Source organism: Gallinula chloropus (genome assembly GCF_964237585.1).
Source record: "Gallinula chloropus genome assembly, chromosome: 3".
NCBI classification, from domain to species: Eukaryota; Metazoa; Chordata; class Aves; order Gruiformes; family Rallidae; genus Gallinula; species Gallinula chloropus.
In genome coordinates this window covers 91,915,620-91,936,729 of record NC_140087.1, presented here as the reverse complement: position 1 = coordinate 91,936,729, position 21,110 = coordinate 91,915,620, and the positions used below count along the sequence as shown (strand labels likewise).

The 21,110-nt window shown below is 38.8% G+C and overlaps 1 protein-coding gene across 1 annotated transcript in view; it reads left to right on the top strand.

The window, feature by feature from the left end:
* COL19A1 (collagen type XIX alpha 1 chain) overlaps positions 1 to 21,110 on the top strand; it is a gene marked incomplete at both ends in the record, with an annotated part of 189,375 nt that overhangs the window by 104,256 nt on the left and 64,009 nt on the right. Inside the window, one exon of the mRNA XM_084260981.1 lies at positions 11,049 to 11,102. Within this exon, the coding sequence (XP_084117107.1) occupies positions 11,049 to 11,102 (54 nt within the window). The remainder of the gene's footprint in view (positions 1 to 11,048; positions 11,103 to 21,110) is intronic.

Here is a 21,110-nt window from a genome sequence, read left to right as displayed (position 1 = left end):
CAGCTGTGCACCACACAGCCACTTGCTTGCTCCCCCACCAGTGGGATGGGGAAGAAAACTGGAAAAGATAAGACTCATGGGTTGAGATAAAAGCAGTTTATTAGGGAAAGCAAAAGCCATGTGAGTGAGTGAGACAGCATGGAATTGACTCACCTCCTCCCATGGGCAGGCAGCTGTTCAGCCATCTCCAGCAAAGCAGTGCTCCATCATGGATAACGATTACTTGGGAATACAAATGCCATTACTCCAAATGCTTCTCCCCACCCTCTCCTCCTTCTTGCCCCGCCTTTATATACTGAGTATGATGCCATGTGGTACGGGATATCCCTCAAGCTCCTTGCTGGAGGGTTCAGATGCAGAAAAGGCCTTGGTTCTGTGTAACCACTGCTCAGCAGTAACAAAAACATCCATGTGTTATCAGCACTGCTTCCAGCACAAATCCAAAACACAGCCCCATACCTGCTACTAGGAAGAAAATTAACTGTATCCCAACTAAACTAAACACAACATCATATGCTTCTGATTCCTTACATTACACAATAATGCTGCTACTGACAAGAAAAAATAATTTCAGTATTGGCTTAATTATATTCCATTTAAATTTTGGTGATTGGACATGTCTATTTAATTTCAGAATAAGATATGGTTCAGAATGAAGCATTTTATATCCAGGAAAAGAAATGGAAAAATTCTTTAAAAATACATAGAATAGGAAATTGTTTAGTGTTTGTCTTTTCAAACACTTGCAGAGTTATGTGCCATGGTCTTGACAAATACACAGTCTTTATTTTGCATCATGGCCAGCTCTACATAACAAAAAAAGGACTGTAAAGGAGAAAGAAATGTAAAATTATCACTTGCTATATTCTTACAGAGAAGTATATTTTAGTAATTTAGGGGGTTTTACAGTTTCTAGAATTCTCAGAAGAAAAAAAAAGCCAGGTTTCTTCCTTTATTTATAGGAAAAGTCTGTGTATCAGACTCGTGAAGTTGTAAATTTGGTTGCAATTCATTTATTCCCTTTTCTGTAATTTACCTGCAAAAAACCAGCATGTGATGTCAGACATGACAATTGGTGCCTGTTTGCTACAGTTCATGTCTGGCTAGAGCTAAACAGGGCCAATTATGTCCTTGAGCTCTTGCATTTATGGTCAAATTGTGTGATGAAATATATTTTTATTAAACTACCTTGATTCAAGGGTTGTCACTGCAGTACCTGGATTGGGGTAGATCTTGCTTCAGATTCTTACAGGCCTTGAAGGGATCACTGAAATAAAAACAGCATTCTTCTGAAGATAAGACACAGGAAGAAAATGAGGCTGCCTATTTTCTGTGTGCTATAGGACCTGTGCTCTGGTCCTCTTGAGCATTCCTTCCATAAATGATGAAAAAAGACTACATATGGTCTGAGAGCAGCATCTGGATATGGTAGGCCTGGTTTGAATGCATTCCTTGCCTTCTGTTGCAATTGTGGACTCAGCTTTCCTAAGTTATACTCAGAACTTAGCAGTATCAAAAGATATGAAAGGCAGAAACTTCTTTCAAATTGACAGAACTTACTCCTTCTGTACCTTCAGTAATTCACTTTGATAAAACGGACTGTCAAAGAACTGCATTTCTTTGATTATAAAATGCATTGCAAATCTTTCAGGTCAGTTGATTCAGGCAGAGAAAGATGTCTCTGCATTTGTGCATCCACTGATGGTCGTCTTCACACTTTTTAAAAGGAAACATTCACATTTTAGGAAAGCAGACAAGAGTCTTTGGAGGGATGTTTCTAACTGACGTACTTAAACTTTTGTGCAGCTGGTGACTGAAAGAAGAGTGTGAATTGGTTTAGCAGCTTGAAGACAGATTACAACACTGTAGGAATATATGGCCCAGCAGGAACTCTTTTTCTCTCCACCACTGTAAGGAGTCACGCGTTTCTGTTGGCAAGGTCTAAAAGAAGATGAATGATATGAATGGTGGTGGCTCAGGGGAAATCCAGTCCTCAGAAGTTGTTTTATTTCTGTGACTTCTGTGTGGCCATGACTCTTACGATATATAATCATGAAAGGAAGATGTCGTGTCTTGCTGTGAATAAGTAGGGGGTCAGATAATATCAAGCTTTATGTGTTACTGAATGAGAATTTACTATGTCAGGACCATTCATGCTCTTGCAGCCAAAATGTGACATCAGTGTTTCAGTTATGAACCCTGTTAAAAGAGAGTTTTAAAATGTTCCATCCATTTGGGACTCATTCATAATGTCATAAATTTATCCTCTACTTATAATCATTTATAGTTTTTCTTACTATGGAAATTATTTCTTTTTGTCAAAATGCAAAATGAATTATTATGCTGGTGGGTGGAGAAGGGAAGAGGAGTGAAAATAATCACACACTGTTAGAGCTAAGTCCAAGACACATTTGGCCAGGGAGAGAGGGAATTGTCAGAGAACTGGTTTTTGCTCAAACTGAAAGACTGTGCCTGGTTGGTCAACCTTCTGCCAGAGTGCAATTCTGTAGACACAGGTGGAAAATAATGGTACAGCTGCACTGTGGGGCTTCTGTTCCTATGGATTGCCATAGGAATCATGCACTCATGAATTACACTGGAGAAAGTCTACTGTATAGGCTTGTCTTGATATAAACTAGAGGATCAGCAGTGACATGCCGAGCCAGAGTGTTCTCCTCATGCCCAGACCTGCACCATGGTTTTGTCCTCAGCACAGGGAGCGTGAAGGTGGCTAAAGATTCAGAGTGCTTCCCTGCAGTTGTTCCTACCCAAACACCTGTTCAGTGGTCCTTCAGTCCACTGATGGTTGGCAGTTGGTAAGCTACTGAAGCACGTAACAGCAAGTAGTACGAACGCTTGGGTTTTTTAATTTGACTGATACCTGTGAAAGTCTAAAAAGTGTCAGTGACCCTGTGCCTGAGAGGGTTTGGGCAGCCCTGAGATGCAGTAAATCCCTTGCTGCTCAGAAATGCAGTATACATGCTCTGCCCTCCAACATGAAAAAAATGCAGAAAACAATGCAGTTAATGGTGGTTGGAGGAAAAATCTGTATTTTTGAAAGTGTCCCACCAACAGGATTAGCCATTGTAGTCTATCTGGGGAATGAGGGATACTTGGAGGCAGTACACACAGATTTTTTAACAGAATGGCAGTATTTTTAACCAGAAAATCTCTACTGAAACCCTGAAGCAGGCACATGTAACAAAACTTCTCACTTGCAACAGTTCAGAGAATTCAGAAAGAAATTAAATGTATGCCTGACTATATGTTTCTTCAGTTAGTAGAGTTAGGATTAGAATTGCAGCCCGTGTGTTTCTGTACATTTCTTTAAGGCAGGTATGAAAAGTCCTCTCAATACAATGTCATCATTCTTGCACAATGAATTAGAGGGGGGGAAGAGACAGTACTATAATGAAAACCCAACTGAAAAAAAATAGGCTTTATATAGAAACTTACTGAAGTTTCCATAATTCTGAGTATATTTGTTTGATGCTTGCATTATTCATACAAATACAATTTAGTAGCTCACATCACTAACTTTGATATATATGTGCCTATATAAGCACTTTTAGTAAAGATTTAAAGTTTTTATGAGTTTTCATGGAGGCAGTTAACACTCAAGATATATTTATTTTGTCTCCTCATTTGTGATGGTTGCTTTATAAGAGTAGTCCAAAGTCATGATTGATTCTCGTCCTTTCCTTATGCTGTCTTTAATTTCTGCGGTCTGTTAACTTTCTAAATGGTTCTGTCTTAGGTGTCTCTCTTCTTTAGTATTTTTTGGGTGTTTTTGCATGCTGGGAATATATTTTTAATTTTTCTTCCTAACTATGCCCACTTTATGCACAGGGACCTAGAAGTTTAGGTTCACTAATAAATGGAATTGTAGCTGAGGACCCTTCACAGAATAAACAGGAGGAATTATAGTGCTGTCTTGTACAGTTTTGTCAAAACATGGAATTTAGTGGCAGAAGCTGGGGACTGTTTTCTGCAGGGGCACAGCTGGCTCTGCAGCTCGTCCGCTCTGGTATCTCCAGCTTAAGCCTGTGCGTGCCATGTCAAAAGAGTGACAGGTGAGGGAAGGTAGCACAGCCATCTCTTGTAAAATATATGATAACTATTCCTCTTGACACTCGATATGCTGCTTTTAGTTCCTGAGGAAAGTGAGTGTCCATCCGTACGTTCCTGCGAACCTATCCCTTTCAGGAGTTATAAAATAGTCATCCAGATGGCACCAAGTGTTTACGCAGAAGCCGAGGCTTAAGTCGGTCACAGACAGAAGTCCCCAAGACTTGCTTACTAAACAGATAGTTGGAATGCTGGCTCCTTGGTCTGGTTAAATCGAGCCAAAGGAAGCTGGGGCACAAGTGCGGTGTGGAGGCGGCTGCGGGAGGAAGCTGCAGATTCAGGCCCGGGCAAGCTCCACCATCACTCTTGGCTCTCCCTTCCCTAAACAAACATCAGCAACAGATTACACAGCTTTCCCCTTGGAGCTTCAGCAGATATTCCTGTAAAGCTAAGGTTCACTTGCAGCAGTGTTGCCTAGGAATTTCACAAGTTCATGTGATGCGATAGTTCTGTCATCATGTAATTGTTTGGTGTTTATATGGATCTCTGAAGGGAAGGCGTACAATATCCCACCATTCTTCTGGTCGCAATGGGCAGCAGTATTTTGGTTTATTCTTCCTGAAAAATCATGTGTCGGATTTTGCTTATCTTGACTTCTGCACACAATTCCTTTCTTGTCTCTCAATGAAAAAATAAGTCCTTTGAATAACTTGTATTCCTTAAGAGAACACACACCCACATTAGTAAGCATCTCAATTAATATTAACATCTGTTTCTTTCTGTGCAATGTTATAAAGTGAAGGAGAGCAATTCTACTTAACTAAAGAAATAATAGACAGAAAATTATATTTCTGTTCTAAATCTTTGTATTATCTTCATATAGATCACTCTAAGAAAAATCTGAACTTTTATCTACTTGAGTTTTTGTAAATGGAGATGTATTAAATTCATGAAAATACTGACTTGTTCAGTTACTTTGCATGAGCTGTTGTGATCTTTAACTCTCATCGTATAACTTGCAAATACTCTCTTTTTTAACAAGTGCTTTTTAAATATGAATGCAGATCCTATTAAGATTGCCCTTTTGGTGAAATAATAGATGTTTTAGAAGTTTCCATCTTGATTTTTTATCTTCTTTATGCAGTATAATACTGATTCCTAAAACGCAAGTGAAGATTGATGTCTCGGCCTCACAGAAAATTTGTTTTTAAAAATTTTCAGTCAGCTAAATTGGTGGGAATGTGATTTATACTTCTTTCACTGGAAGAATGCTCTAAGAATAGTCCCATATGCAGTATACATCAATGTAAAGAATCATTTAAAATTACTTCACAGGATTTTAAATGATACTTTACTTAGAAAATAAACCCATGTCTGTTAAAAGTACTAGGTTCATGAAGTGTGAACTTCTGTGAAATTACTCTTGAAATTTCCCTTTGAAATAATTGTCTCTGAAGCAAAATAAATTTCAAGTTCAGTTACCAGAAAGAGATACAGAATGACCAAACCCAAAGCATAATGAGATCAGCAAGGAGCATATTTTCTGTTTGCTTCAGTAATAAATTATCATGAAAATGTAGCTGATCATGGTTTCTGGCAGGCTGAAATACTTACTGCTAAATGCTTTCTCCTTTCCCACAGAAGTAAATTGGTTGGCAGCAGTTTTGAAAGGAAAATCTTGGCCTGTTCCACTTTGCACTCCTAAGCAAAACAGTACGATTACTGCAGGAGCAGTAACAGGCCAAACATGGGCTACAAATCTTTCGACTTGCTGTCTCGACTCACTTCAGTAGGGACGTGAATGATGCCAGGTCGTGTTTGGAAATGCTGAAGATAACAAGTATTTTAAATAGGTGGTAGTCTAATTTCCCTCACTAAAACAGTAATACGATAAGAAATTAATCATCTATCTGTGATTTTCCTGTACCATTTTTCCCTTTTTCTCAAGATTTTATAGCAGTAAAGTGTGTCCACAGGCTCTGTGGGATTCTGTCTAGGTGGTGATGGGCAGTCTTGTGGACAAGAAGAGGAAACGATCGTAGCTGTATTTTAAGATCTCTCACTTCCTCACTGTCCTGTTTGGGCTTCTGAATTAGGGTACCTGTACCAACACTGTACCCAGCTTGGCTCTAGGGAAGGTATTTATATTTCAGGTCCTTTGCTTGCCCCTTCTTAGATGAGAGGCAGCCACTGATTTCCCAACAATGTGGTACAAACAGGCCAAAGAGGAAAATACTCTCAAAGTGATTTAGAAGGATCGCTGGGACAATCCTGACCTGCACAGCAGACACTGTTGTCTGATCACACCTCCAGATAAGTCAATTAACTTAAGCCTTAATTGAACCATGTTTTGATGTGTCCTGTCCATTTTCCTGCCTATCTGGGGCATTCTTGCATAGATGCCACCACAGCCATGCCGTCTGTCCCATGAGCCAAATTTGGGTGGCTCTTCCAGTCAGTCAGACTGCAGCAGCTTACCGTGATCACACACTGTGTAACATCAGGAATCTGGAAATCTGTTGCCACTTGCTACCTGACTGTTTCTGTGATTGTGTGCAGCCTTACTTGGGGGCTTCACAGAGAGGTCATTATATATGTATGTGATCAGTAGTGTAACACTTTCTTCATCCTGGTGAGAACTGTGTGTTCAAGAACTAGGTCAAGCCCCTGCACTGGGAATTGCCCACTAGTTTGCCTGTAAAACAAATTCTACTGTTGATTTTATTGAGCTACAGCTTTCTGTTTATTAACATATTAATTCCCTATTTAGGGGTTTTTAATGTAGCAAGTTTTAAAATTATAAAAGCTCACATAATCAAATGGTAAGGAATTAATCTATTCTTACATGACCACAGGGTGTTTCTGCATACCTGATTTAGGCTTTGTCTCTGTCTTTGCTTTATTTCTCTCACTAAACTACATGCACTTTTTCCCTGTCGAGTAGCGTTCATTCCATAAAAATTGAGGTCATGTGTTTGCTGGAATTGATAGTGAGGAAAAATATGGGTAAGAGTAGTTTATGTATAGAACACAAATCCAGTCTATAAAAATCTATAATGAAATGAATGTTGCGTCTTTCTTCTTGTTTAGCAGTTGTATTGTACTGATTTGTATTAAGAAGGAAAGGTTGCTGTGCTCAGAATCTATTTCAGCAGTACTACCTGCAAGTGCATAAGGCAACTGTCTAGCCTTCTGCTTCAAAATGCTCTTTTGAAGCAACCAGAATTTTGTAATACCAAGAAATAATTACTAGTCTGATATTTGTTAAATAAGCTTTGACTTCAGCCATAAGCTTCTGGAGGAAGTAATCTAAGTAACAACTTTTAAGTAACGTCACACTTCCATTTCAGCTAGGGTGTTTTGAGAGGGAGGTTTCTTTTTGTTTGTTTTAATTCACCAAGAGGTCACAATTAATGCTTTGCTTTTGTTCAGTGTGTTCTTAGGCAGATATATATATAAAAATTTATGGACCAAGTTTCCACTGCATCTTCATGGATGCTGTTGTGATATATCAGGCATTTCAACCCGCTTTTGTACCCACTAGGTCACACAACAGGATTTTAGCCTTTCTGTGGTAAGTGGCTTCCGATAGGTACATGCCAGCTAATACACTTTGAATTGATAGCATATGAAACCTAAAATAGCATAACTGGCTGCACTGTTAGGTGATTTTTCTATCATTTCCAAACACATTTTCCATTTACCATTTCAAATTTAATAGTTCTCAGTGGCTTATATCTCCTGTTATTTGCCAAAAATATTAACTGTTACGTATTAAAGTGTTATTTCCTGCAGATATTTTCAGTGAGATGCAAGGTCTTTTAAAAGCTCATGTATTTTACTGTAGCATTTTAAAAATCCTTTATTCCCTTGACTAAACCTCAGTCCAAGTTTTGATGATCTTTTTGTTTAAATACATCCGAGCTTGTGCTTCATAGCATGCTTGCTTTTTCTTTATCTAGCTTCACGACCAGCATCTTTTCCCTTGCCAACACTTCCTTTTATGGTTTAAGTCTTACAAAGAACTTCACAAGTTTCTGCTCTTAACTTCTTTTTAAAGATTTTATACATCCCTTTCCTGCCTTCCTGTGCATCATGTTCTATCTCTTTTCATACGCATACTAACTCATTCTGATAGATTTTCTGTTTCAGATGCACCTGAGCCCATCTCCAGCTTACTGACTTTTTTCCCCCAAGCTACATGGTAATTCTTGAGACATTTCCACTTCCAGTCTGATGCCACAGGAATGGACTGTTCTTAGATCTCATTTTGACTTGTGTTATTCCTACACCTCTTTTGGTTCATCGCCGTACCCATCTCCTCTTGCTGGTCTAAGTCATATAAGGAATCATTTCAATTGCTTTGGATATTGTTTACCTGGGGAGTCGGTGCATGTAAAATATGTTGCCCTCTGGCACAAATGTTTTCAACACAGTCAGTGGCATGTCCCATGAAACCACATGTATATTCTGTCCCTTTCTACCTGTGGTGCTGGGCTCCTTTGGTGGTGTTTGTCTACCCACTGTGCCTTCTGTGAAGGAGTGGATCTCCAGAAGTTAAGGAGGGATGAGACCTAAGTAGATACTTAGGTCTGCTTTCCTACACGAATGTACCTACTTTCTGTGCTGAACTGTTACATTCATTGCCAAGCTTTATAGGAGTTTAACAGTGGTTGTTTTATTCATTCCTTTAGAGAAAATTCACTTTGAGCTTTCTCTTTCATTCCACCTGCAGGTTTCTGCAGTTATTTATCCAGATCTCATTCAGGGTGGATCAGGGATAGCATTGCTAACTGACGCCAGGTTATTACAGTTTTACAGCCATGTTACTTACCATGGCCCATATTGTCCTGTCACTTTGTAAACCGAAGATCCCACTGAGGTTAGTGTGAACTTTTACCTCAGTTTCAATGTCAGGATGTGGCTCCTTGTACAGGGTAGTCCTCCCTGCCTAGTTACCAATTGTGAGCTGCTCTCCTCCCTTTCCTTGAAGATAAACCTCCTTATCTGGTTCCTTTTCCTTGACACTAATAATGTAGAGAGAAGAAAAAGAATAAAAGTAGGTCCAAGACAAAAATGTTGGCTATTAATTATCATTATTTTGCAGTGATATTCTTGTGTAGTTCTTGTCCCCTTGGAGCTTTATTGTACAGATATGTGAGGCTAAGTATTTCCTCCTCCATAAAACAGATGTTACAGGTTTTCGCCTCATTCCCCTGCATAAAGTTGTCACTAGAAATGAAATGCTAACAAAACAAAGCTCCACCTCTTCCTGAATTCCCAGGATTTCTCTGTGAAGGTAGAATATTGATAACATTTGGACAGACAGAATTGTCTGCAAATTTCCAAACTGCCTTGGGAAAAAATGGAGACAAGGCTTGTAGAGTTTGTAGTCACATACTGCCTCATGAGTCTGTGCATGTATAACTTGCATAACTGTGCTGTGATTAATTTGCTGTGATTTATTTGTTGGACACGACATTTTCACACATATTGCAGATCCATAAAGTTTTAGGAATAAGTGGGAATGGCATGCATTAGTTTGGTGAAAGATCACAAACCTTATCTCATTTACATTATGAACTGAAGTGAAAGAAGTACCCTGTAGTGAAATAATGTGCAAGGTACTCTTTTAGCTTCCGTGTTTGAAAGTAGAGAAATTATGGGAATAGAAGAACTCTTGAACTGACTAGTTTTATTTAAAATTCAAGTCAGACTTCATTTGAATCAATTTAAAACATCACTTGAAGATGTGTGAGCTAGCAGCTTTGGCATGCCCACTTTTTCAAGTTTGCCTTGGGAATGAGACATCATAAAACTTCTCAAATTAATCTCTGGAAACGTGGACACTTTTTAAAAACACGATTCCTGGGGAGCCTCTGTTTACCCTTTTTGGGACAATAAATATTCAGAATTGATTCTAAATGAGGATTTCAGAATTTGACCAAAGATACAACTCAAGTTGAGTAATGTAATTGGTTGAAAATTTAATGTTTTAATTTTTCACACTCTTAAATAAACTAATCATAAGTTCTCTAATTTTTGAACCTCTTTAATAATATGCAGTATACATTCAGGACTTTTTTTTTAATTATACAAAGTAGAACTGTTCAGCACTCTTTGCTGATTACATTCAAACTCATTTCATATTTCTTGTTGCTATAATGGAAATTGGATAGCTTCCTTGAAGTCATATTTTTTCTAAAAATTGTATTCCAAGGTGACTCAAAGTAAGGGGGGGGAAGATACTGTTCTGAGTACAGAGCTGTTAATTGAAGTCTTAATGTTCATATGATACATTCATTGTATAAAATTGAAGTCCTGAACAGTTTGTAACTACAAAGGCAGATCTTTGCACTGAGTTCAGGCGGAAGGCTCAGAAGTTGAGGGTATATTCAAAACACTCAGAGCTCCTGTGCCTTGTCAGGGGAGAGGATGAGAGTGAGGTGGCTCTGAAGGGTTCTGAAAAGCCAAGCCAGGCACGCAGAGGAAGCTGCACAGGGCTGGTTTGTACAATGCAGCAGGCACAAGGCTGCCTGCTATATTTAGTCCCCTTTCCCTCCCTTCCCTTCCCATCCCCTCCCCCTTCGGTGACTATATTTAAATTTAAGTTCTAAATTGTCATTCATTTAATATAACTTTTTTCCCTTTTTTTTTTTCCCCGTAGGCATCCTAACTGAAAAAGATAAATGGCTTTTAATACAAAACTGCAGTTAAATATAACTATTTTTAAGTAGGGTGGACTTACCTCTTCTTTTCCAAATGATTCAGCCTTCATACAGAGGAATGCAATTAATTATTGTTTGCATTTTTTCTCACACCCAAATATAACATCATCCTGAAAGAGGTTATTATAAATAACTTTTTTTTTTACTACTAGAAATAAGTGCTTTGTCTTGACATCTGGCTCTTTTGTATTGAATGACAGAGGATGAAAAATAATACCAAATGTTACATTTATTTCATGTTTGCATTTTCAGGGTCTGCCAGGTCTGGAGGGTCCCCAAGGTCCACCTGGCAAAGAAGGCCAAAGGGTGAGTAAACTTGGTGAACAACTGGTGAGTGTGCTAACTGACCTTGACGTGTGACTTCTTTCTAAGCACTCACAAAAAATGGAAAGGTAGCAGCTGAGTATGAAGCACGCTGACAACAAACTGGGCTTTGACATTTGATGTTTCTCTTCACTTGAAGGAGATTTAACAATTTCAACCATGTAAAGTGTTTTTAATGACTGGCAGCACAGGTGTAGATGTTGTAATTTGTGCAACATGTTTCTGCTGCAGTTTTAAATGAAAGAATATTACAGTTGTTCAGAAGCTTTTATTTTATTAGGGGGGTGGAGAGGTGGAGGGGTGGTAGACCATACCTTTCTACATCTAGGATGTATAAAAACATGAATTTAGTGTTGTTATCTAAAATATCCACAGAAACCAGACCTAGTGACCCAAGCATTGTTGTAGATATTTTATGGAAGTGTCAGAGCCTAACATATATACCCAGAGAAGTGAGACAGGTGGGGAAAGGGTTTATGCCCAAGACATGAAATAAGCCTTTGATTATTCAGTTTTAATATAGCAAAGTAACTGTTTACTCTGTGTTATATGTTTGTTTTCTCTGACTTAAATGAATTTGGTAGTTCAGTAGAGCAGCTAACGAATATTTATGATTGTGGTATCTCAAGAAAGAATTCTGTTTTGAGAGCTTATACTCTAGTATGCATCTAAAAGTTTGGGAAGCTATTCAGACTCAAACATTTCATTATTATTATGAATTAAATCGTGCCTGGTTCATGGTTTTGAAGTTGGGTCTCAATAATTCTTAGTTTGTTTAAGTATCATGATATTTAGCAGTTCATTTAAATTATCTGAAGTGGAAGGTTTAAGTATTACTCATCATTGATCTTAGTCAACTGCAGTGAATTATTAAAGGCCAGTTTAGTAATTCCACTAATAGTAATAATAGTAGCAGAAGACCAGTTCCTAAACAAAATGAGGAACTAAAGCTATGTTTTATATTGTTTTTAAAGCTATAAAAATAGTACTAAATTTCATTTAAGTTGAACGTGAAAATTTGAAAGCTGAGGTTATTTAAGTTTCGCAGTAAGGATAGAAAGCTCATTCATAAAAACTGAAAGTTGTAAAGGAGAATTAAAAGCTGGGGTGAATATAAACATGGTATTATGGATTTGCTATTAAAGATTTTATAATTACTATGACTCTTACTGTTACGCAGTTAAATATTCAGGATACTGAATAGCCTGGTTTTCTGTGGAGTATTGAACCTGCAGAAACACACAGTTTGTTAGATCTCCTTTAGGAACAGTTATCAATACGGCTGTGTTTGAGACATTACTTTTTGAACTTAATTTTTTTGAGATGATGACTCAGAGTTAACACACTTTGTTATGTATAATACTGGATAAATTAATTTGAGGTTCCTTTGGTTTCATTTTGCCGTGAGAATTAGGGGGTTGATACGTTTATCATGGCCATTTCCCAATCTCTCTCCAAGAATGTATAATAACAGGAGCACCGATTGTTTTGGCGTCTTGGCCATGCAACTCAGTTGCCTTGAGCTGAACAACAGGAACGGCAGACTGTAGAGCCACAGCATCTGTCTCTATCTTTCTGCTAGTGTGATGCTCACAACAATGGTCTCTCTACTGGCCGCCCCCACCCAAGCACTAATAACATAGTTTGCAGTCTTAATTCAAGTCCCACATGCATTTGCATTTCCAATACATTTAATTGCAAAATAGCATGTTTGTAACAAGATCTCTGTTCTGTTTAATAACAGGACAATATATGTCTAATGGATACTAAATATTCTTTTGTCTGGATGCCTATCTGTGCAATATGAGCTAGGGAGCCTGCTTTGCCAGGGGAGTTGGACCCAATGATCTCTTGAGGTCCCTTCCAACCCCTATGATTCTATAATTCTATTCTATTCTATGATTCCTCTGTTCTGCTTTCAGCAGATCCTCCAAATCTTTTACACTGTATAAGATTGACTTTTGTCATGGACTGGCTTTTGAGCATTAATTAGTTATATTGAAGGTGCAACTAACTGTTGACTTTTTTCCAACATATGGTTCAGATCTGAAGATGTTGTTGCACTCCTTTTCCAGAGAAAAATGGTAAAATATTTAGAAAAAAGATGGGTAGTTAGTGCAAGTTGGAATCTCATGGAGATTACAATTGGACACCAGAGGGAAACAATTGGAATAGAATTGGACAATTGGACACCGCAATGAAAACAATTGGAATAATCTCCTCAGGGAAGTGGTGGAATCCCCAATATTGCACGCTTTTAAGATTTGGCTAGATGGGATGCAGGGCTATCTTGTCTTGATGGTGCTTTTCTCTAGATGTAGCTTTTGCCAAGAGACTTTGGACCAGGTAATCCTTAAGGTCTCTTCCAACCTGACATGTTATGAATCTGTGAAGAAAAACCAACAACCAACCAAAAAAGCCTACCGTTTCAAAATATGTGAAGGTAACTTTTCAGTTTGGATGCTATACTTTGAGAACCCAGATTGTTTTACACTTTCTATTTGCATTGTTGTTGTCATATTCCAAGCTTTAATTCCCACTTACCTCAGCAGCACCTTTTAAAACTAGGCTTAGATTAATGGGGAGTTGACTCTGAACACACACTGAAACAAGATCTAAGGACCTGAGGAAAATTAATAGTGACAATAACAGTATTGTCAGAAAACTAGACCATTCTATGGATATTGTCTTCGTGCATAATTTTTCAGCATTGATCTTACTGGCTTCAAGCGTTTAGAGCAGCATGTTATTGCTGCAGCAACTTGATAGTATTACATCAGTGCTCACAGTGACATCAGGAGCATCAAAAAGTAATTAGATATTATCCAGAGAAGTCCTGAAAATTAGTTCTTCATTTCAGTTGGATATCTTTGTAGCAGGGATTTTCCATAATCTTGGGTTTTGTTTGGTTCTTTTTTTTTGTAAATACTTGTTTTTCTGAAAATAAATTAATTTCTGGTATTCAGTATTTTAGTGAATTCCAAAAACTCTTTTAATGCAAAACATCAAAGCAACTTTGATAGACAGCTATACCATGAAATATAAAAATAGTCATTTAGCATTCTCAGTTGGTTTACAGAAGAGCCAGGTCCAGCATACAGCTAACACACACAGAGCAGTTTCTGCTTCTTTGAGTCCTTCGTGAGACCTTCTTCTTGAGCTTCTGGGCATTTTTTCTGGGATTTGTGCACTTCTGGGAAACCTCAGAGGAAACTGAGGGAGGCTGCTGCTGCCAGGTAAGGCTAAGGTAAGGGTAGCTCTAGCAGCTCCTTATGAACTTCATCAGCTGTCCTTGGTCAAAGGGTGCATGCAGCCTTTGCTCTAGCTGAGCTCTGGTTAGGGAGGGTTGAGCACCCTTTTAGCCCACACCAGAAAGAGGACTAACAGCCAGGCAGTGCAGCAGTTTAAAAAGCAGTGATACCAGAAGCAGCCAATAGATGTGCAGCAGCTGGTGCAGCAGTTCATGCAGAAGGGTACAAAGAAGATGCCAGCAGACTTTCTCTAACTTACACGTCGTTGAAGATGAGGGCCACAGGGTACAGGACCTACGGAAGTAACTGTTTTCTGCTGGACTCTTGCACATAGGCAGCCTCAGATAACACAGCTCTGTAAATCCATGGGGCCTGATGAGTTGCATCCACTAGTGCAGAGGGAAATGGCTGATGTCATTTAAATGACAGTCTTGATTGGTCATGGCGACTGAGAATGGTTCTGGAAGGAGAGAGTAAATATTTTCAAGAATGAGTATCTGTGGAACTACAGACCAATCAGCCTCACTTCAATCCCTGGCAATGTGAAAGAGGAAATCCTCTTGGAAGCCATTTCCAATACATGAAAGACAAGAAGACTATTGGGATAGTCTGCACGGATTTATGATAGGGAAATCATGCTTGAGCAACTACATTGCTTTCCACAATGAAGTGACTAGCTTGGTGGGTGAGAGCTGAGCAGTGGATGTTACCGACAATTTTAGCAAAGCCTTTGACACCGTCTCCTATAACTTAATCTCATGAATTTCATAGACTAGTTGACTAGTATAGGTTAGATAAGTGGACAGTGAGGTGGATAGAAAACCAACTGAACAACCGAGCCCAGTGGATTGTGATCAGTGACACAAACTCCAGCTAGGGATGAGCCATTTGTGGTGTACGCCAGGGGTCAGTACTGGAACCAGTACTGTCCAGAATCTTCATTAACAGCCTGAACAATGGGGCAGAACATAGCAGAGAACTAGGGCAAGAGGAAGTATGTGAAGTTCAACAAGGGGAAATGCAAAATCCCACATCAAGGGAACAATAACCTCATGTAGTAGTATACACTGGAAACAAACAAGAAAGAAGCTTTGTGAAGAAGAACCTGCTAAATTACAAGCAGATCATGAGTCAGCAATGAACCCTCATGACAAAAAAAAAGACTAACAATACCCTAGGCTGCATTTGGAAGAGCATTGCCAGCAGGTCATTGCTCCCTGGTGAGAGCTTAATGAAGTGTGTCTAGCAGAGGGGTGACAGCATGTTGAAGGAGCTGGAGCATCTTTCATAAAAGGAAAGAGTTGGAACCTTTATCCTGGAGAAGTCTTAGGAGGGGTCTTATTAGTGTGTGTAATACCTGATGTGAGGAAGTGAAGAAGAAGGAGCCAGATTCTCCTCAGTAGTAGCCAGTGACCAGACAAGAGGCAATGAGCACAAATTAAAACAAGGAAATTCCATCTGAACGCAAGAAAACACTTTTCCTGTGAGGGTGGTCAAGTGCCCAGAGAGGTTGTTGAGTCTCCATCTGTGGAGATAATTCAAAAGTCGAGTAGATACAGTCCTGAACAGTTGATCCTGCTTGATGAGGGGAATTATACTAGGTGATCTCAAGGGATCACTTCCAACCCACTTGATTCTGTGTTTTTTATTTAAATATCTCTATCTTATGCTCAGCATAGCTGCCAACAACTTAATTTTTATGGATTCATAGGATTATTTGAAATGTTTCATGTGTATTTAGACAAAATGATTCTCCACCCTGGTGGTTTCCCTGATTCCAGTGATGAATTCAGTTCAAACATTTACAAATCCTTCTACGATGCCACAGCATATTCTTGAGTCTATGTTCCTTGCAGAGTTGCAGGTGTCTTGAAGTAAATATTTTTGATACAACTTCCTTATTTCCAATTGTTGTGTTTATAATACCAAATACTTCACTTAAGTGGAGGTTATTTTAGCATTATCTTAGTAATAAATTAAGCACCTCATAAAACCGAGAGCCCTTTGAGTTGTCATATCTAGTGTTTCAGCCTTAATTTCAAATTATTTTTGGAGGAACTTTGTAAAATTGCAACACCTGCCTTATGTTAATAATCAATTTACTCTCCAAGATTATAATTTTTCTAATCAGGCATGAATAAAATTATTATGACACAGTGGAAAACCTTCCTAAATAAATAAATGAGTGGGGAACTGTTAGATTTTCTTAACATAATTATTTAGAGTGACATCAAAACTAATTTAAATTCAGGTTGTATTTATCTGCTTTATAGAACTTAAATATTTCTTTGACATAATTTGTTTTCTAGTTCAGTGAGTAAATGTTGTACTCAACCAATTGTAAAACAAGCTTTACAGAGCAATGATAATTACCGCATAGTAGGTCAGGCTCCTGGCACAAAGCAAACAATATTTTTCACAGCTAGAGCTCTGAAGTTTTGGAATCTCTTTTAATCTTTTCAGTCCTTTCTGACTTTGATGTAAGTTGGTTTTAAGTACGTAAAGTATGTTATCTTTAAGTTGGAGTGTTGCATGTTCTTTCACTCAGGTATTTACCAGTCTAAAAATGGTCAGTGAAACGAGAGAGAGAGTTTTCAGTTTTTCTAACATGACGATTCTACCTTAAAAGCAAAGTGAATAAACAAAAAATAAGGTGGGGCACAGCTTAAAAAAAGGGGTTTTTTGCTCACTTTGGAATTTAAAAATGGGATGAAAAAGATTGGCAAATCTGTCTTCAGCATTCTAAATTACAAGTAGAAAATAGTTCCATTGGGTTTTAATTTGATTGTTGTTCTCCAGTAAATTAAAATCTAACTTTTAATGGAATAGCAGAAATTACTCAAATTTTAATATCTCTTTTAGAATTTTCAGGCCCCCTTCCACATACCATAGTATCAATATTTCTTTTAATGTCTCTTAGAAAAGGTATAGCAACATGAAAGAATGGAAATCATTTCTCAGAAATAAAAAATAGGGTAGTCATTATAACACCCCCCCCCCTTAAATAAAGTTCAAAACCTTTGATTTTGTGTACGGCAAAATCGGGCATAGCACTGGACTTCTTGGCACTGCTGTGCCTGTTTAAGAACTTTCTTTGATGTTTGTTAAATTGATCTGAATAATATTATACAGTTGGGCTAGGCACTTTTAGTATGTTATTAATACAAAAACGAAGAAACTAGAGTTTATTGGAAATCATTCCTAAAATTAGAAAGCCAGGGTTGAGGGCAGAAATGCCGCTGCATTAGTGAGAAGCACCCTAGTGACTTAGCTTCCAAATGAAGGGATTAGGGTCTGTGCTCTATTCTTGTGAGAGCTGTGTTTCTGTGAAAGGCTTTAGTGGGATATGAGGGACAGACTTTCACTTGTTTTCTGCAAACAGCTTAATTTCTAGCCTTCTGGCCTTATTTCCTGTGAGCTTATTCAGGTTTAACAATTAATACAGAGGTTCGTTTGTAATACACTGGTTACCGTAATACATCCTCAAGGCCGAGGTTAATAGGATCGAAGGGGGAATTGTACGTCCAAGTCCTAACACTGTATTAGTAAAGCTAAAGTGGTTTCATTGACTGCAACATAGATTTCCAATTTAGGAAAGAGAATATCCAAACTGTAAGGTTTCTAAGGATTTTAAAAAGCCTGGTTGTGGAGTTGTGGCGCTACCAATGACAAACCTGTTATTAACAGCATTTATGTCGTCAGGTGGTTAAATGTCAAAACCCTCCTTAATTTTTTGCTGAAGTTTTTTCTGATTAACCATGAAGCAGAGGACTGTCAGCAGTCTTGAGCTGGGGTGGGTTTCCCCTGGGTTAGATTTGACTGCAGCTCTGAAAGCTCCATGTGGGCTGCCAGGAGCACCAGCTTGTGACTGCGCAGATGGAAAACAGGGAAGTTTGTATCTCCTAGGTGTATCAGTTTAGAGGACTGAGGCAAAGGAGAGACTCTCTTCTGTACTCTGAATTAGCATAGGCACTAGGACTTGTCTGGCTGCTTCATTGCAACTTTGGGCAGCTGGAGAAACAGTCTTTTAATCCTCCAGTGCTCCATTTGTATGGCTGTGTTAAGGTGCCCAAGGGGCTGGGGGGGTTGTCCATGAGTTGGGCACGCTGAGACAGGGGTCTTACCTTTCCACCTCCCTCCTGCTTCAGGTATATCTGTCCCTTGGTCAGTTTGGTTTTGAGGATTACTCAAGAGAATCTTAGCTTAGCTTGGCAAACAAGTTACATAAGCCTCATTAATCTTGCATAATAACCACACTAGTTAAGGCTCTAAAGCCCAGCTTCCTACTTTCTCTAGAACCAGTTCCTGTTTTGAAATCTGATGATGTGTCTCAGGATCTGCTCATTAGCGGTTTCCCTTGGAAATTCACACAGGCTTATTCTAAGAATTTTTCCCTTCATAATAAAGTGTGGGTTCTTTATTAATGCCATAAATCATGTCAGTATTCCTCCACCACTCAGTTCAATTTTATCCTAAAATAATCCCCATCTTATTTTTAGGCACTAGGATTAGCGATCTTACTCTTCTGTAGTTAGAGATATGCGAATAGATGGGTGCAAGATGATACAGCAGGGGGTTATGACGTAGGCTTTGTATTCGTGCGGCGTGTTGGACCTGCAGCAGTGCCCAGGGGTGGCAGGCAGAGTCCGAGCACAAGCTTACGGAAGGATGCACAGAGCCTCTCTTCTGCACAGCTCTGCATCTAATGTAAGGCAAAGCTCTTCAAGTCATTTTGATTACCAGAAAGGGCAAAGGAAGAGAGGAATAAAGAGTGAAGTTGACCACATACTTCAGCTAGGCACTCAGCTGGGGTGTGCTGAGGCATATATTTTCTTACTTATTTTATTTTTAATATGTTCTCTTTTTGTGCCCCTGACCAAGCAGTTATTTGTGTCTGCATCGTAGCTGAAATTTGTAGTTGGCTGTCCAAATGGTAGACATTTCATGAGTCAAGGGGACAGGATACACTAACATTTAGACAACTTCTTATACTAATTGCCAACAAAAGTACATGCAGCACAAAGGAAATATCCAGCAACTGTTTTGGTTTTATTTTCTGTAGATATTACTCTAAGTAGCATTAGTAGCATTAGACAACTTGTTGACACCACTTATCTTTCAAGTTGGTGTAGGTGGTATTGTTTAGTTAAAGGAAGTATTTGATGCCTAGAACATTTATTTATCTTTTTGAGTGGTTTTATAACCTGAGTATTTACTCATTGAACTCAACTAAATAATGATAATGAATGGGCCTTGTGTGCTGGCTGCCTGCCCCATGCACAGCACCATGGCAGCGAGTGCAGCACCGACAGGGCTGCCAAGACCCACTGAGGAGGTGGTGGCAACTGTGGCTCTCTGCTAAGCCCACTCTACAAACCAGAGGGGACACTGAGATGTTTTTCACTCATTCTTTTTTGCCAGGAGGAAGACTTGGAATCAAACTGTATAAATAGTTAGTCACAGTCTGGCTCATAGTCTGCTCAAGGCAAGGCCATAACGGGCTTATCAAAAACATTCTTCTAATTGTTTTAATTATCCTAAAGAAAATCATAAACTATTTTTCTCTACTTACACTCTTACTATACTCTCCTTTAATTTTTTCATACTGATGCTGCAAAGTCACCAAGTGCTGGCAAGTAGGTGGAGCTCTGTATCTCCCTAACATTTAAATCTTTCTGGCTGAAAGGCAGTGGTCCTTTACGCATTTCTGTATTAAAATTGAAATATCAGACAGTTTAGAAGGGTGCTTATAGCTTAAAAAAAGAAGAAGAAAAAAAGGACTTTTGTTCATCTAGGACATTCTGATGCTTCATACCCATACCAGTCTGTGTGATTGTTCTACAGGTTTTTTGCACACATAGCACATACTGTAATGGCTAATATAATGACTGGATAAAAGGTAGGGCAAGTGTTTATTCTGTGTTTCACTGGGCAAGTGTTCTGATAATTAACAAATAACAGTGAAATATAATTACCCCCACAAACTATTTTATAATAACTGAATTTTAGGAAAAGTTGTCAAGTTTTGACTTTGCAGTATGTCATAAATCACATTTTAGCTCATCTTGTAAATAGAGATAAAATTGCCTTCCCAACATATTCCGTGTTTTCCTGTGTAATTAACACCTCGTTCACATCTGTGGCTGCCAATCAGAGCCCTGCCTACTTCCCCTGACACTTCCTTGATACTTTGTTTAGACTGCTGAGATTTTGAGTGTCACCCTCAGGATACTTTAAATAAGTCCAAACAGGAAAAGGAAAGTGCTTCAAGAAGTCAACAGTATAGGTCATTATAACTCAGAGGGACTATTTAAAAAGTATGAAGCAGTTTACCTTTGGTTATCACTTACATCATTACCAATCTGGGTTTGGTACTTTCATTGGAGAGTTTACTGTTTTTCAAAAAAAGTCACAAGATTCTGGTTTCCATACATACTTCTGAAGTAGAGATCCAAGTCAAAAACAGCGCACACTTTTTTGTGAGCCACCCATAGCCCAGATGAGTTCCCACCTCTGGCGGATCACAGGGCTGCGTGAACAGTGTTACCCACCCAGCAGAGGACACGCAGGGTGGGTAGTAAAGAGCAGTACAGCCTTGAGCCTGATATAGGCCCCTACGACCATATTTTGGCCCTGAAAATTTACCCTGAGCTGCCCCAGTTACAGTCCTACAAGTGCGAGCGCTGGCAGGATTAAACAGCTCAGCACATAACATATGTCTCAGCTAGTTAAGACACAG